This window comes from Lonchura striata, chromosome 3 (genome assembly GCF_046129695.1).
Source record: "Lonchura striata isolate bLonStr1 chromosome 3, bLonStr1.mat, whole genome shotgun sequence".
Classification (NCBI taxonomy): Eukaryota; Metazoa; Chordata; class Aves; order Passeriformes; family Estrildidae; genus Lonchura; species Lonchura striata.
Genome location: NC_134605.1, coordinates 19931292 through 19949469, shown reverse-complemented (window position 1 = coordinate 19949469; position 18178 = coordinate 19931292). Strand labels below are relative to the sequence as shown.

The 18178-nt window shown below is 43.5% G+C and overlaps 1 protein-coding gene across 1 annotated transcript; it reads right to left on the bottom strand.

The window, feature by feature from the left end:
* Positions 1-6229: 6229 nt before the first annotated feature.
* On the bottom strand, positions 6230-11712 carry EPCAM (epithelial cell adhesion molecule). The gene is made up of 9 exons (XM_021540169.3): positions 11562-11712; positions 11117-11224; positions 10292-10532; positions 9945-10010; positions 8677-8740; positions 8175-8276; positions 7811-8008; positions 7381-7422; positions 6230-6744 (listed from the first exon to the last, which is right to left on the bottom strand). Exons 1-9 carry the CDS (start codon positions 11626-11628, stop codon positions 6703-6705), a joined length of 930 nt encoding a protein of 309 aa, XP_021395844.1. The 5' UTR covers positions 11629-11712; the 3' UTR covers positions 6230-6702.
* Between the last annotated feature and the right edge of the window lie 6466 nt (positions 11713-18178).

Genomic DNA, 18178 nt, shown 5'->3' with positions numbered 1-18178 from the left:
CCCAAGTTCATGCTGGACAACCAGCATGCCCCTGGCAGTGGTGCCAAGGTGGCCACTGCCTGTGCTCCATGAGGAGAAGAGTATCCTGTCCGGTTTGCCAGGAGCACAGGCTGAGAGCAGGGCTGTCACCCAGGTCAGTCACACTACCAGGGGCTGTGGGTGACAAGGCCCCCTCTGCGTACAGCAGGAATGGTGTCCAGAGACCCCATGTGCTCCCTCCAGCAATGAGAGAGCAGCTCTTGCCCTCCTTCCAGGGGGATTGCTGCTTCCAGGCAGCACATGGAACAGGGCAAATGTCCAAAAAGTCCAAGGCTTGACTCCTATTTACACACAGGGATTACCTGGCCCAGGGACAGAAAGGACAGGGACTGCCCTGTGGCACTCAGAGGCATACCAAGCTCTGGCTACAAGGTGGTTCTCATACCCAGAATGCTTTATGTTTTTGATTTTTCATGCTGTTTTCCTGGTACTGTCCTAAGAATTTTTCTTTTTTGTTTTGTTTGCCTGGTTTTTCTTGTACTGTAAAGGCACAAAGGAATAGAAACAGTATAGATGACAATATTTCTTTTGTTAATTACAGTCTAAGAATTGTCAAAAATGCCATGTTTCATCAGCTAAGTCAAGTATTCTTGGAAACTTCTCTTACCTTTCAGTGATTTTCATCTTTCCAATCAGAAACCATAGTATCCCAATTCCCAAATTCTTGTATCCCTATCCAGCTGCGTGCACACTATCACCTATGGACAAAACATATCTTCTATTTTACATGCCTCAGTATTTCTTGCATAAATGTGATGTTCTGGTTTGTGTACTTGTACAGAACATCCTCTTTTTTGCCCACCATTGCTTTCTATCTCATTTCTTCACTATATTAGTTAGCTTCTCAAAACTCATCTCTCATCCTTCTTTTCTTCCTCCTTCCCTTCCATCTGTTTCCAGCTAAGGAATGCTTTTGGGACCTCTGTTTCTAGATTTTATCACCTGGCTTCTCTCTTCTTTGCAATTGGTGAATCAATGTGCTCATCTTCTATAATTCTTGGTATCAATAGTTGCTTTCCAAAAGGCCCTCAGATGCCCACTTAAGAACTACATCAGGTTTTCACACTAAACTAACTTTTTACTGGGCCACCCTGGTCTGAAGGTGTTGCCATGTGCTGCCTGTTCCAGCGCAGGGAACGCTTTGGCGTCCCTGCCTCATTCCTGCCCAGTGTCACTCTTGGCTTCCCATCCACATCCTCCCCAAATCCAGTGCTGTGTCCCTGAGGAAACACAGCTTTCCCAGCAAAGACTTTCAAACCCCTTCTGTAAATGTATTTGCTGAAGGATCACAGTGGCTCTTGTGGTGAGAGGAAGTCCAATCTGCCTTAAATTGACTTAGGAAGAAAGGAGCAAAGCAGGCAGGTCTCTAGAGCTTTGACAGCTTTGTAGTAACCCAAAATCTAATCTTCCTCTTATCTCCATAACAACAGTGAAAATGACACTGCTCTAGCAAGCCGAATGTATTTCTTTTCAGTATGAATAAGTGTGCTTTTCCTAACTTTCTTTTCAGAAGCAGCTAAACTGGTCTGACATTTCTCTCCACCAAAAGAGCTTGCTTGCAGCAATACTCACTGGTAAATTCAGCCAGAACAGCTGTCATTTAACAAGTACATTGCCTTGGGAATGCACTCACAGTGTCAGGCAACCTTGCCAAGCACGGATAATACCAGGTCCGCTCAGAATACACATTTTGAATAGCTGGGGCAGCTTGTCTTGCACACACCGATGGTTGCAGACAAGGCAGGAGATAGAACTGGGAGAAAAGGAGCTTCCCATACAAACATCTGGAGACAGGGTGGACTCCAGGGACCTCATTGTCACCTTCCAAAGCGGTCAAACAACGCCTGCTCAGCTGTAATCGCTGCGTGTTCCGGCGTTTCCCAGCCCGGGGCGGGTTGCAGCTGCTGGTGCAGCCTTTGCCGGGGGCAGCTCCGCCGGCTGCAGCGCAGCGAGCACAGCCGGGGAGCAGCGCTGGTGCGGCCGCATCGCTGGCACGGAGCGCTCAGCACCCATCAGCTGCCCTCGGAGCCTCCGCCGTGCCTCTGGGCCGTTGTTCCTCCCGGGCAGCTCCGGCAGGGACGGCTCCAAGCGGGGACCATTCATTTCCCTGCGCTGCTACAGGGCACTGCCGCTGTTGGACGCGAAACGAGCACACAGAAGCGTGGGAAGTTCAAACAAGAGCGCGTTGTGTTCGAACATCTGGTATTTATAGAATTCTAAAGGTGACCGTGGATTGGAGGATGGAATTGCCACCTCTCCAACCGCACTGGTCCAAAGATCATTCAATCATTTCTCTCCACCCACAGAGAACTATGTAAACTGTTCTATTTGTACATGAAATCGTGCGGGAACTCTGACTCTCAAATATGTAAATATTATCAGAAGGCTAAAGAAGTTTCATGAGGACTTTAAAACTTTCAAAAGAATTATAAAAGAAAACTTAACACTTTTAAAAATCAGGGCAACACACTCCCTGTCTTTTCCCTTGCCCATCAGCAGCGACGGGAATGAGCTATTTGTGATTGTTCTGCCTATGGGAGGTGGAAAACTGCTGCTAATCTAGACCTTAATTAATTTTTTGGCCTTGTTTGGCATAAGTAGCGTATAGAGGAAAGTTACAATGGGTTTTTAGTTAGGAAAATTGAGGTTTTCAGTTAGGAAAATTAAAAAAAAAAAAAGAGAAAAAATAAATTAATTTTCACCAGTGGTTAATTGGTATACAGCTGTGATCAGTGGCAGCTCTAATGCTTTCGAGCTGGTGGGGATGTCACCAGAAAATCTGGTGTCAGACTGATGTGTGTGCACTCATGTTGTGCAGCAGAGACTTAACGTTAACAAGATAAGAATATTTAGATAACATAAGTTTGAAAACAGAAAATATGGCTCTTGCCTAGTAGAAAACCTATTAACTTTGTTTTGTTTACTTTTTTCACTCAGATTTGGCACAGCCATGCTCTACTTGGCAGGCAAGTGTAAAAATTCTGCAGTGTATTTAGAGGATAGTAAAGAAAAAAAAATCACTTCTTACATGTGTGAGGTTTTCACACACTATCAACTGATCAGTGTTTCCTCTGCCATCACATACCACCTCCTTTTTGTGCATGTCTGCTCTTGCACGTCCCTGCTAAGACAAGGATTTTAACAGAGTTCATAAAACTCTCTGGGTTTGGGATCAACTACTCTGAACATACAGGGCACCCCTGCAGTGTGCCTGCCTGCCTGCATGCCCTGGGCTGGAGCTGTACCAGGCTGCAGCCTCTCCTGGGAGCTGCTGGAATTCCCTAACTAGCACTGGTAAAGTTGGAGCAGCAGAGCTGCTATCATTTTTAATTTCCTAGAATATTTTTCTGGCTATTTCATGTCATCCAAAGTCACTGTCACTGTGATCAAAGTCCAGCAGGTGAGGCTATAAATAAACATGGTTCACAAACAGTGTTATTTCTCTTACCAAACTGCTCTGAATGCTCAGGAGGGTAATGGGTACAGTACTGTCAACAGACCCCTCAGATGCAACACTGACCTTTCATTTTCTAGCTGTGGAAACTGTGCTTTGGCATTACTCAGGTCTTAGAAGAAAATTGTATAGATTTTATTGGTCATCCTTTCTCAAATATATTATTAGCATACCCTCTTCTAAAAAGCGTGTCATTTTCTTTACATAAGCATATATTTAATTTTACTCAGCAGTAATAATTCATATTTGCTAGTGTAATAATTCACGAGGAAGTAATAGATTGCACTTGCCTATACAAACACTATTTCCCCATGTTGTACATAGACACTAAGATATGTATTATTACTAGGGATTTTTGCAGTTTGTGCCTACCCCTCTATGTAACACAAAAACCTCATTAATCCAGTCTTAATACACTTTTAATCTGCCCTTCACATGCTTTCTCAAAATTGACATTATGTGAAATGAGAGGAAATGTGGTATCTCAACTTTGTGTAGAACTTTAGATTTTAAAAATATGCTCCTTCACGTAAGGAAGTTAATGAATAAGGCAATGGAAGTATCCAAATATTTACATAGTTAAAAATTGATGCAGAGACTACTAGTCTTTTATTAAGTTCTATTAGTCTGTTTCTTTTACAGGAAACTCTAATTTTGCTATTTTCCAATAGTAATAAAAGTAGTATCCAAGTATCAAATTAGAGACCATTTAATATTTTGCTATTTAATACCATATAATGTTTTGCCATACTGCTCTATATCTGAGAAGAGGTATCACATGCATTTGTGGAGAGCTGACACAATGGCTAATAATGGCTTTTTTTCTCTTTGAATTTCATCACATTAGTCTTCTTTTGGTATAAAAATCTATAAAACACAATAAACTGCAGGGTACCAATACACTAATTTCTCAGGTATTTCCCCCTCATCCTTTTCCATTTTTATTTTCCTATAAACATATACTTTTATGCAGCTAAGCAAGTGCAGTGTTTAGTAAACAGAAAAACACAAAGGCCAATATGTCAATAAAACTATTTAGAACAGGAAACTCTTCTAAGAGCTATCACTGATCACTTTGAGAGCTGAGCAGCACCATGTTAGTACCATAGTAACTGTCTTCAGAAACACTGCATTACTTTCAGTTGTGGATTTAGTTAAACTCTATGGTTTCTTAAGAATTTCTGTAAACTTTCTGGTTTTCTAATCCCTTGGTTAGTTTCAGGCAAATTTGACAAGGAAGACCATAACACAGCACTAAGGCTTCATATCTGACACAAAAAGCTCCAACAAATTAAAAAAAAAAAAAAAAAGTGTGTGAATGTCTCCCTGTAGTGTGGGAAAAGCAGGGAGAAGATGATGTTCAAACAAACCGATTGGGACAAGGTCCAGGCCACACAGCAGCTCCAGACCAGCTCGTCCAGTCAAGTCTGCACACGTGCAGCTCCAGCCCAGCCACAGCACCTCTTTCCATCCCACAGGCCAGAAACAGTGGTGTGAAATGGGCAGGGAGGGAGGAGGAGAGAGAACAATGGCATTAGAATATCGGGGAGAAGAATGAAATGGTGAGGATACCATATTGCAGACGGTTAAGGAAGTAGGGGAGATGGAGACTGAAGCACTGGGGAAGACAATAATACACACAGCTCACCACAAGACCACCTTACTGAAAACTTGGCTTTATTTGGTTAACAGCTCACAGAATTGTACAAATTCACCACACCTCAGCAGACCACCCACATACCTGGGGGAGAAAGGGAATGGCACAGATCAGCAGAGGGAGAGCCTGCCCTGCAGAAGTTATCACTGACAAAGCTGCCTGAAAAGGCTGCCAAACATTACAGTTTTTGTGCAATATCCACCACAGCAATGCATGCATGTGAGGTACCACCCTGTTGAAAGGCAGAAGGGATACTGGTGAGCTGTGACAGTGGAGGTGACACCACCACAGATCAGCAAGTTCCCTGTGATACCTAGCAGGCACACTGATGGGGCATGCTTCACATTTAATTTCATGGACAGTACATAAAATATCCTCCCTGCAGCTTATCCTACTTTTCCTGTTTTAGCCAGGGTGGGTCAGAACACCACATTAGAAACAAGATCTGTCATTCAGTTCCTTATCTTGCCTCTCATTATTTCTTTGGCAACAGGAGTTACAGCATTTCCTTTATAAATCAGATATGCTGGAGGGATTGCTAGCCAGCATCCATAGGACAGGTTAGTGACAGGCAAAGCAAGCTCTCATGTCCTGGGAGGCTGAGAGCCTATGGAAATAGGGTCCACAGCTATGGCAGGGAACAGGAATAACAGCAGAAACAGCTCCTTGCTGTGCAGCAGCTTTGCCACAGACAAAATCACAGTGATGGGGTAAATTACTCTCCCCCAGCTCCACCATTAGCCCAACCCCAGCCCTGCACCAGACATGTCCTAGGTTAGAGGCTTATTTTAAACACCTATATAGCATTGGAAAGATGAGTCTGTGAATTCCTGAAATGACTGCATTCTCAGCCTATTGATTTTTTATACAACAATCTGTGTATTATCATTTCACTCTTGTTGCATTCTTTTCACAGCTTTAAGAAAAAATATCATGCTACTGAGATACTAGATGGCTAATAAAATTGCTAATTGGAGTTCTAGAATATTTTCAACTATGCTGAGGTTCCTTGCTTTAAGGAATCAAACTACAAATTTGTAAGCATGATAACTTAAGATTATTATTTCATCATGGAAGAATTAGAAGCATGTTTCAAAGTTTTATTAATTCAAGTCATAAAAAAGTTACAGCAACTTCAAATATGTACAAACTGCCATAAAAACATTGTGTTCAGTTATACAGGAGAAGTCTCATTACAACATGGCTACAAAATCATTACTTTCAATAAAACTCCCACAAGGGTAAAATAACCACTTAGGCATGTATGCTCCAAAACCCTAGTAACAGTAGTTGTCAACTCGTTTCATCATCATAAAAAAAAATAAAATCAGGGAGCAATAGTTAAGTTTTACTTGAGTAAGATGGGGCATTTAACTCTCAACAAATAGTAAAAGTAGTTGAATGGTTACCAGTCTTGGTTGTTACCAGCTTTTACGATCATTAAGTGAGCACAATTGCCTCTCTTGCAGGAGGAAATTAAGAGTTAAGATTCATGCCTCCAATGCTTTTGTTGTCTTCTTTCGTGAATCTGGCTTGTCTTCAGTTGATTTAGTTAAGCATTCAATCCTCTATGCATTTCGTTCATTTCCTTCATCTGAAGGGGAGGAGGTAGAGGGAGATCAACATCTGGGCTATTTCTAAACTTTAAGTCATTGGGACTTAACAGCCCAGATTTTAAGTAGCAAATGGATTTGACACAACACTAACAGAACCAATCATGACAAACCCACTAGACTAAAAAAAAAAAAAAGAAGGAAAAAAGCACTACTTAGGGCACATGCAGGAAGCAGACAATACTATTTAGCTACAGCATTGTTTGGATTCCTCCACAAAAGGCTCCACACTTGGTGTCAAGCACCATTTGCTATTCCATTGGAAGGCAGCTCCTCCAAGGAAATGGTGAGATCCATGCAAATACCTCAGTAAAGGTCTTGTCACAGAACAAGACTATCAGCACTTCCTGTGGATTTCACAGCCCTTTGCTATACATATGTAAAATAGAACTTGCAGAAAAACTGAACCCCACCCCCTCAGCCCTGGGAAAGGCACATCACCAGCTTCCATTGAAACTAGTGCAGAATTACACAGAAGTGAAAACTAGCTGCACAAATTGAATACTTCCAGTCTCCTTGAACATATCTGAAGCACCCAAAGTGAGCTTCTAATCTACAGCAAACTTAAATTTCTGGGTTGTGGTCAGCCTCCTCCCCACCACAAACCAATTGCTTACCTCGGCTTTCACGTACTTCCCTTTCCTCCTCCTTGTCAGGACCTGTAACACAAGGATGCAGTATTTTTTAAGTCTTGATATACAAGTAACTTTATCTGGTTTTGACTTTATAAACACAAACTCAAACCTGCCCATTCCCCATCCTTCCAAACTGAGGTACATACAAATGAGGTTGTTTGTACCTACTCTCAACTACTTTAAAACAGGAAGCACCTTGTTCACCTCTGTGAATTGTTCCCAGTACTTGTTTTCTGGGTGACACCCTTCAGTTGTAACCTGAAACAGTGACAGTGTGCCCATCACCAACTTCCCACCTCCCACGTCTGAAGAAGCAAGCCAATTTACAAAGACTTTCCATCAGAATCCAAACATGTGTGCTTCTCAAATTGTTACCAGTCCAGTTCTGCTTGGCAGCTTTGTTAGAACTTACCAGGACAACAATTGCAGCCACTATTGCTACTACTATCACTACAATGACAGCAATGAGGCCGGGAGTCAGAGACTTCATGGAAAACTCTGGTGCTATTTCATCAACATAGTAGACCACTGTCTTCTCAAACTTCACTGGTTCGTTGTCAATGCTGATGTTTAGCCCGGCATTGCTATGAAAGATGGACTGACCTTTCACCTAAAGCAGAGAGGAAATACAGACTTGTTCATTCACACTGTAGTACAGCATTTATCTCATCACAGGAGTAATTCACCTTGCTTTAGCCAGTGCACAGCCAAGACTCCTGAGCGCAGTGCAAGACACACACCCAGCCGCTGGCAGATTTGACCCATGACACACTTACATCTTTCTCAAAGTAGTAGGCCACATCAGCAATATCCACATCTCCAACGGATTTGGCTGAGGAATTTTGTTTCAAATCAATAGTAATGTAAGGGTTTTCATACTGAAAAAAAAACAAAACAAAAAACCACAAAAAAAACCCCAGTGTGGTATTAAGAAGGAGGTACTTTAAATCCAGCTATCAAATATTCACCAAAACATTATGATCCAGTTTGCGAACTTGCGTCCCCGATCAAGTTTATGGTTCTTGAACTCAAGCCAACTGTTTACAGTAGGATTCAAATTCCACTTTTCTAGTGAAGCAAAGAAGTTATCTACAGACTAAGAAGAGCAGTGTCATTTCTCAGCATTTCTGTTCAGATACAGCTATTTGCTAACTGTTCGCCATTTTGAGAGCTTCTACTAAAACTCATGTTGTATTGCATTAGTCAAACATGACTTTTTAAAGTTACTCACAACAAAATGAAGTTCTGATATATTACTAAGCTTTATGTGCCCCTTACCAGCACATTGGCTATATAGCGGCCATCTAGCTGGTAACGACTGGTAATGGTATCCGTGAAAAACCTGCAAGGACATGAAAGCCATGGCTGTAAAAACAGTATTTTTTCACATATATCATTTGACAATTAGAGAAGACTGGTGTAACTGTTTTTTTCTCCATTCTCTCTGGTGGGTGGATCTCACCTAGCAGCTAAACCCTCACCTAGTCTCCCAGTGACTTTGCCCTAGCAGGGTCAGGGAATGAATCAGAAGGGCAAAAACAGGGGGGAAAAAATGAAAAACAAAACAACCCTAAACGGTTAAAATAAAGATAGTGGGAAGTGAAAGGGCTGGGTGGGGGAAATACAAAACCTCAAGTGATGTAAAAGCAATCAGTCATCACTGACAGATCAATGTCCAGACAACCTCTGAGCAAAGCTACTTGGAAAAAGACTTTCCCCCAGATTTATTGCTGAACATGGCATTATACAATATAGGCTATCTGTTCAGTCCATTCAGGTCAGCCCTCTCCCCCTTCCCAGCCTCTCGTCCATCTCCAGCCTAATCCCTGGGGCAGCAGAGTGAGAGTCTGAGAAGGCCTTGACATTATGTAAGTGCTATTCAGCAGCAGCTAAAACACTGGTGAATTAATCAACACCATTTTGGTCACTGGTCAAACACAGCACCATATCAACTGCTACCAAGAAAATTAACTCTGTCCCAACCAAACCCAGTACACTCTCCTCATACTAGAGTTCAATTAACTCCTAACAGTGAAGATGCACTCACTGTAAAATAAACACCTGTGTTGGACAAAAGAGCTTTACCAGTTTGAAGAGGTCGGAAGAGCTAGAGAGCAGCACCTTTTGTTCTGGAAAGGAGGTGATCTAACTGCTACAAGTGGGGCTTTAACAAAATGAATTTAAAAAAAAAAAAAAAACTAAACTCTGATTTTTCTCCTGCTGCTTCTATGTGGTCATTCTGCCATTTATGTCAGTTTACTTTCTGAACAGTTTCATCCATTACCTTCAATTTCTTTTAGTATATTGATTTGATGGGGGGAAAAACCTAGCAATCAATTTTAAATGGAAGGGAATCTCTTTAGCAGTTAATTTGTTTCCCGTACAAATTAAAGCAATTCTGTGAAGAACCCGCAGCTTGCTTCTAAAATTTCTTACAAGTGAGTTCACAGGCCTGACAATGCTTTTAGCAACTCTTTAGAAATACACTAGATATCTATTAGGACATGCATACATTAGGACCATGACACATTACTATCATCACTTACTTCTTTAAAGATTCAGCGTTCAGAGGAGCATTTCTCTCAGCATGTTTCATTTCAATGATGATCCACCTGAAGTACAATGAATATTCTTGAAGTACACGCATATAAAACACAACAAAGATATCTAACCCCAGGCTAAAAAAAAACAGAACAATGAGACAAAGCCAAGACAAGCAAAGTCTGTTCCAAACCCCCCCCCAATATCTCCTGGTTTCTGAAGAAAAAAACCTGGCCAAGTAACCAAGTGTTGATTGCTCCATCTTCATTCATCCCTAGTGCATCATTCACACAAGGCAGAGCCTCATACAGGAATGTTTTCATGTCACAGCACACCCTGTTGAAAGACTTACATCGTTCTGACTAACTGGTTGCACTTCAAGTCTGTATCATGTTTGTCAGTTCTCCTGACCCCAGCGGTATTCACACACCAACAGGTGCTTCCATTGCACTGCTTTGCCTTGAAAGCGCCGCTGTTTTCACAGTCAGGATCATAGAGACCATCAGTGTCTTCAAATGCATCTTTTGGTTTCTCACGACGACCTGATTTGGAGCCCATCACTTCTGCTTTCATCAGCAGGCATTTTGAAGTCACTAAAAATAACCAGAAAGTCGCGTTATGCAGCACCAGACCACGCATGTCCAAACCAGAGCTCCAAGTTCCTACAAACACAAGGTTACATCAGCAGCAACCAGATTCGAAGCCATTACATGGAAGAGCAGATGTCTAATGTGTAGGTGGTACACAGAATCAACACAACTGGGGTACGTCAGCCTCTCAAGGCAAAGGCCTAACAAGTCCAGCCTTAGGATTTACAGTTTCCATTTCTCACAGCTGAGCTTGAGATCAGAATGATGTCTTGCCACAAGGCTCTGCCCCCTCTAGATTTGTAGGAAAAATGAGGATATGTGCTTGCAAGGAAGCTAAACACTCATCTTCCAGAAATTCTTGCCAACACAGAACAAATATTGAGGAGGAGGCGTGAGCCTACATCAGTACAAGCAGAGAAACCCTCAACGCTTATTTTCCAACACCAGGTGACCTGGAAGACCAGGAAGAAGAACTCTATTGTTTGCTGGGAACTCAGCGGACATTCCCCATATACAAGTAACAAGTATCCCCGGCGCTCTGCGGGCTCGTTTCCGTGCCACCCAGCCGGCGGTGCCCTTGTACTCACGGGTGGAGCAGTCCACGGCGACTCCGGAGCCGATGGCTTCGCAGCGGCACTGCCCGCTGTTGTCCAACCTGCAGTTGCTGACACGCTTGTTCTTCTCGCAGACACACGCTGCAAGGGAAGCGCGGCCGTGAGCGGGACAGCGCCGTGGGGCAGGACGGACAAAGCCGCCTCTCAGCGGCCGGGCGTGGCGTGCCCGCACCCCCCGCTTCCCCCCGGCCGCCCTCCCCTCCCCGAGCGCCGGGGCTCCCCTCGGGGCGCGGACAAAGCGGCGCTACCGGGGCGGGCGCCGCTGCCCGCTCCGCGCCCCGGCGGAGGGCCGGGAAGGGGAAGGAGCGATGGTGTCGCCATTCGGCGGCACAGGGCGCCCAGCTGAGCGGCCCGGGAGGGGGTCCCGGGGCGGGGAGCTCGGTCAGGAGCGGGCGGACAGAGGGGTGCGGGCACTCACGGCTCTGGGCGGTGGCGGCAGCGCAGAGGAGCAGCAGCAGGAACGCAGCCCCGCAGAGCGGCTTCATGGCTGGGGCGGGCGGCGGAGAGGCCGGGGAGAGTCCTGGGGCCGCGGGCACGGAGGGAGCGGTGCGTGCGCGGCAGCGGCGGCGGAGCGCTCTGAGCCGCCCGACAGGTTCCGCAGGTGCTGGTGGCTGCGCCGCGCCCTCCCGGCTCCGGTTACACCTGGGACGCGCGGGGGGAGCGGCAGCGGCGGCTCCTCCCCCGGGCCTGCTCTTAAACCACCGCCGCCCCCTCCTCCCGCCGCACCTGGGCGAAACTGGCTGGGGCAGGGCGGGGCCCGCTCCCGGCCCCGACAGCGCCTGTCCCCGGAATGGGATGGGGGAGCGGCGGTGGCAGGGCCGTCCTCAAGCGGCCGTGCCCGCTTCTTACCTGGGCTGTGAAACCGCCCCGCCTGCGCGGGGAGCCGGGGGACAGCGGCCCCGCCGCCCGGGGGAAAGTGTTACTCATGGCCGGGAGTCCCGGGCGTGTTTGCCCGGTGACACACGGCAGGGGAGCAGAGCCCGTGGCCCTCCCGGCTCGGGGCTTCCCGCGCCCGCCGCTGACCTTCGGAGCGCCGCGGCGGTCCCGAGGGCTCTGCCCTGGCCTGGTGGCCCCGGGCTCTTCCCTCGGGACAGGCAGGAGGAGTTTCCACTCCCCTCTCGGCGAGCTGCGAGCAGGCAGGGAATACTCGCACTTTATAGTGAGCTTTGTTCGCATCCCGGGGTGCTGTGTGAACTACTCCGTGCTTGACATAAATTCTGATAATTCCTCAGAAATTAAAAGACAGAACGCTTATCTGTATAGAATAAACACTTTCGTAAGGCTCTTCACTGATTATGCAGTTTTATTTTCGGTTCTGGTTCCTGTCTAGAATACATAGCCGATGTCTCTACCCCAAGGTAGCTCTGAAGATTCGCTCCTGGTACTGCAGTATCCTCATTTCCCCGCTCAGGAAAAAGTAGTCCTGAGTGCTTTGTCTCTGAGCAGCGCAGCTTTGTGGGAACCTACAAGATGGGCGGTAGTGCCAGAGCCCTGCCAGGCTGCCGAGGAGGAAACACGGGAAAGCTGGCTGCAGGCTTTAAGAGGGCTTTCCGAAGTGTAAAAGCAATGCCAAAATGGAAGACAAAAGATAGGTATGGTACACCGGAAATGCTTTATGAACCTTGAGTTTATTTATTCAGTTAAAAATTATGCATAGATCTTTCTAAAAGATACATCAGCACCCTAGAAAAACAAGTTGAGTACAGGATAAAACCAGAATGACACTCTGCCCGAATACTTGAAGCTTCCTCTTACCAGTTCACTATACAATAAAAATATGTTTCTGCTTTTGCAGTGTAGACATCAGTAAGTGAAACTGTTTGAAAACTTTGTGTGATTGAAGTGAAACTGCTGGTGAGCTATCTTAGTGTTTTTGTCTCTGTGCGCAGCTGTGTTTGTGTTGTTCCTGGTTTTGTGTGTTGTTTTTGTCTCCAGTGCCCTGCTGCTGTCTCAGATGGGTCCAAGTTAAGGGAGCCTGAATCAGAGTTTTGAAGCATTTATCTTTATTATTTTTGTGGTTTTGCATGGTTTCTTGTTGATAAGTATATTCTTCTGATACACTTGTCAAAGACTCAAAAGGAAAGCTTGGCCTAGTAATATGAAAACATGGGAAGACTAAAGTCTAAGATACTGACTTCTTGTATAGCTTTCATCAAGTTATGGCATTTTCCAGAAAGATAAGTAGGATAATCTCAGAAATATGTGCCTTACTATAAACCCCTTATTCCATGTTAAGCGCTGGTTTTTTTCAAGATGAGAAGAGCTGTCTTGTCATTATCAGAATGTCAAGCTGACCTACGTAAGCCTTGATAATAAGGACCAATAAATTTTATGATAGTCTTTTGCCATTTATTTATTTATTTATTTATTTAATATGTAAATGTTGAAGAACAGAACAGTCTGGGTACAGACTTCTGCTCCTGATCCTTATTCTGTGTAGGTAAACCTCTGTGCCTAGTTTTACAAATCCAAGCAGCCTTGAAATCTTGGAGTGACTACTACTGAAAGTTGTCCTGCTTCTTTCTACAAGCACTTTCAAATTCCACATAGACATCTTTATTGTTAGAAAATAGCTATAACCTTTAGTATCTAGGGGCTGAATGGTCTTAGGGCATTTGTGTGGACTAGAGCCTCTTACAGTGTGTTTTGGCGCTGTTGTGTTGTGACATGTAGCAAAACATGAGTTAGCACCTGTAGAAAGTACTACAATGACTCTACTACAAACATAGGGGAATTGTGCAGCTTTTTGTTGTACATTTAATTTGGCTCCAGTTAGCAGGGTCTAATAAGGACATTGCTACCTGCAGTCTTGTCAGAGTTCCAAATGTGAAGAAATTATTGTTTAAACGTTGCTCAGTATTTTTGAAGGAGAGTTGCACTACATGAGGTCATTCAACAGCAAGGCAATAGAAATGAGGGACCATTGACAGCAGAGTTCATCTTACCCTCTTTCCAGGTTATTTTTAGGGCAGCTTCTCAGTAGAATCAAAGTCACGGGAGCAGATGTGAGGCTAAACAGGTACAAGGGCCTGAGTGTTGAAGTTTATTACACAGGTACCTTGGTGTCTGGGGGACTGGGAGGCAGTGTCATTTTTGTACCTTTTGTGGTTCTCGTACCTCTTTGTGATGAAATACGTGACCATATTCAATGGCTATTCTATATTAACTTCCCTCAGCACACAGCTCTAAAGGTAAGGCCTTGCATACTGGTTATAAACAGGATAATTTTATCAACTGTTGGAGATACCTCCTCTTATCAAATAGCTGACTGCTGATTAGGCAGTGCAGTGTAGGCTCATTGTGGTTTACTCTTACTAAAGCACAATTACAGCTCAGACAAATTATAATTTAAATGCTATGAGCACATTACTGGCTCTACTATATAGCAAAAAAAATGTTTTGGTCACTAAACTCTACATACCCAAAGTATGTAAACTTATATTAGGAAAACTCATCTGATCTGTATTTTTCTACTTTTGCTCTGTAATTTACATCGGATCCTGATCTGTTTGGAGAATAAATTATACGTTCACTAAAATACTCAAGAGGCATTGACTCCAGGGGAAGATTTTCTATTGACTTGAGTGAATTGTGAATCAGATCCAAGGAAATAAATCTAGCTCTTTCTGAAGCCAGTAAGAATTAGTGTGATACTGGGCTATGAGGTGAGGTAATTTCCAGGTCTTCACTAGAAATTAGGTAAGTGGGCTTTGTGAAAATCCCCAGGCACAAAAAAGCGACAGAATCTCCTTTCAGGGAAAGTCAAAAGGATGTGTGAGTCACTCCTGAAGTATCAGGAAACTATGCAAGGTGGGGCTGTGACACGCACTGTGATCAGCAGATCACAGAGATGAGTGGAGAGAGCATGATCAATGCCACTGGGGTGTTTGGCAATCTCGGTCTGAGATTCTCCAGAGGCTGCAAACCTGATTGGTTTTGGGTGTACCCTCCTAAAGATAACCAGAGTCTCATCCCTAGAAAATAGGTCATGTATGACACCAAATTGTGAAGCATAGTCTTGTTAGTCTTTTTCTAACAAAATTAATGGCTTTTGGAAATTCATTACTTTTAACTGGTTAAGGCTGACAAAAGATAGAAACAACAAGAAGCAGTGGTGCTCAAAAGTGCCAACAGGTATTTCGGACAGCAGATATTGCTACATATATCATTATATTATAGACTTGCTCAGGAACTTTTTAGACAGCTTCAGAATGTTTGCATTAAACTTTTTTTGTCAGACTTCATAGAATGAAACCTTGAAAGAACTGTAGGAAGAGGACAATATTGAGAAATTATATACAGTACCTTGTCCATTGTGTTTCTGAAGATTCCATATTGTCACAAATCGACACATGCTGCTGCTCAAAGGACTGTAATAAAACTGGTGCTTCTAACTGCTATTTTCTTTTTCCTGTCTGTTTGAAAACCACTAGTAAACAGGTAAGTCTTGTTACACTGATTTGAATAATGAGAACATTTGGAGTCCTGGAGAACTTAAATGTCTTGTCCATATGGAGATGGTCAAGTATAGAGCCAATAAGAAAATAAATGAGCAGTCATACCTCTCTGCTAGACTGTCTTACTACTTCCAAACACTGTTTAAAAAAAAAAAAAATACAAAACAGGAAAAAAGCTATTTTACACGTTTGGGTCTTTTTGGTCTGTTTCTAGATCATGACATTTTTTTAATAATATCACAGTGTTTGTGCATTTTGACAAAACTGTCATGCACACTGAAGATGGAAATTAGTTCAGAGGCAGTGGCAACCCTCACAAAGCTGTCCTCAGCTTCAGAAGCCCACAGCTTGGGTCTCTACCAGGTTGGAGACCTTCGAAAGTAAGAGTAGCTACGAGGAGGTACAGGGCTGTTGGTTCAGAGGTTCATAAAACTAGACAGGGTGTAGCCACAGGAGAGAAATGCTCATGCAATTAATGTATATTCTATTTGTGTCTTTGAGGATTATAGAAACCAACCTGTCTGTTATGTTGTGGCATCTTCACCTCTCTGCCAGGGCTTAGTCTTAACTCCATAGGGTGGGGCCAGGTTTGTCACCCTTCTCTTTACATACCTGAAAATGCATCTCCATGGCTCTAATACTGACAGCATTTTCAGAACACCTATTGTCAGCATTCAAAGCTGCTTAAAATAAGCAGCATTAGATGTAAAAACTGTAATAACTCCTTATCCAGACTACTGCACAGCAGCGAGGCAAACCTAATTTCATACTGTGCCAAATCCCTCAAGTTTGTAGTGTTTGGAGAAGGGTTCAGGGGAAAACACGAGATCACAAATTGTGGTAAAAGAAGTTCTATTTACATTTAAATTATTTCAGTTTTGGCATCTAAGTTACTTTATTTCTCCCCACCTTTTAGCCATTCTCTGTGCAAGAGGATACAGATGAAACTTTGTCAAAACACTTGTTGAAAACTGTTTGAGAGAGTCCCAAGCAGTTTTTACCATGCTTTGTTGCGTGACAACATCTGTGGGCTGTAGGCAGAACTGAAGCAGATGGTTACACAGACAGTTGTCCTGTCCCTCAGTGTGGTGTTATCAGGAGGCACATTAACTACTTCTGTCATAAAACCTGCCATTGAATTTGCTTGTGCTGGACTTGTGCAGGTTGCCATGGGGCTAGTGAGGATGTGGATTTACAGTTTGTAACCCTCAGTTTGTACAGGTAACCCCCAGCAACAATCCCCAGACAGGGCTGTACCTGTCAGTGAGCAGAAACCATGTATTCCTCAGTGAAAACAGGGTCACAGCATGCAGTTTCCAGGGAGCAGTTAACATGCTGTAAATCCCCACCCACTCTTGCCTCACTCTAATTTGTGTGCATAGTCATACCCCAAGCAAAGGTGAATAAATACACCCATGAGCTGGGCAGAAAATCTCATCCCACAAACACCAACACAATGGAGAGCAGAGAGTGGAGTTCAAAGAGCTGGGTATGCCATTAGGGTTTTGGGGTTTTTTTGTCCCTCACTGAAATAAATTGCGTTTGTGTTGTGACTACTTTCACAGTTTATGAGTTTTCCTTATTTTTTCCAGTTAGCAAAAGCTGTTGCCAAAGTTCATCTGTTTCTCTGTGCACTTTAATTTACAGCCCTTGTACTTACTAGTCATTTTATTGCTTCAAGAGCTCGGAGTGAGAGAACTTTTACAACCTGTGATTACTGAACTTGGTGAAACAAGAAAGCTTTTTGACCTGTTGTGGAGTGATTATAGACCCCATTGCTTCTTGGGAGGGGCATTCAATGTTTAACAAACTGTGGCAATTCTAATTTAACTGTGTGGAGCCTGGATCATTGGATAGGAGTTAAAAGAACCAGATCCTGGACTTTTTTCAGGTCACATTTAAACTTGTCTGGCTTTAGTCTCTAAAGGCCTGTCCTTGAAGTTCTGCCTTCCCACTACTGCACTTGATGCTGCTCCTTTTCTCGCAGTACAGAGCATGGGAGCCAAATTATTTACATATGAAAACAATTTCCTCTTGCTTCAAAAACTATAGCTACTCTACTTTTGATTAATCCTTTCATGGGATGAGTCTTTTGAGTGTCATGCCATGAAAATGCAGCTCTTGACAACAGAAAAATTGTCCTGTCATAATTACCACTATTGTTTGTGATTCATGGACAAAGATTCAATTGTGTTCAACAGTACAAAAACAGAGAATAAATAGATACTCTGTTTGAGTTTGTGACCTATGTGACCAGTAAACTTTGAAACTGGAAAACAAGATAGATTTGATGAAATTTACACATTTTGCCCAGTTATAGATCATAAGCAAGTTAGCTAAAAGTTTGAAGGCTCCCACCTATTCTTTAGCCATTCAAACAGCTATTATTTAGGAAACTTGCCTTCAGGAAAATAATTAGGATGTTACTTTGAAAGCACCAATGTTTTTCTACTTTTGATGTCTGTAGATAATAACATAAGCTATATTTCCTGGATAATAGGCTCCTTAGATGTTTTGTAGTTTAGTGTATTAATGCATACGTAAACATTACATCAGTGAGGCAAAGCATTTGTGTTAT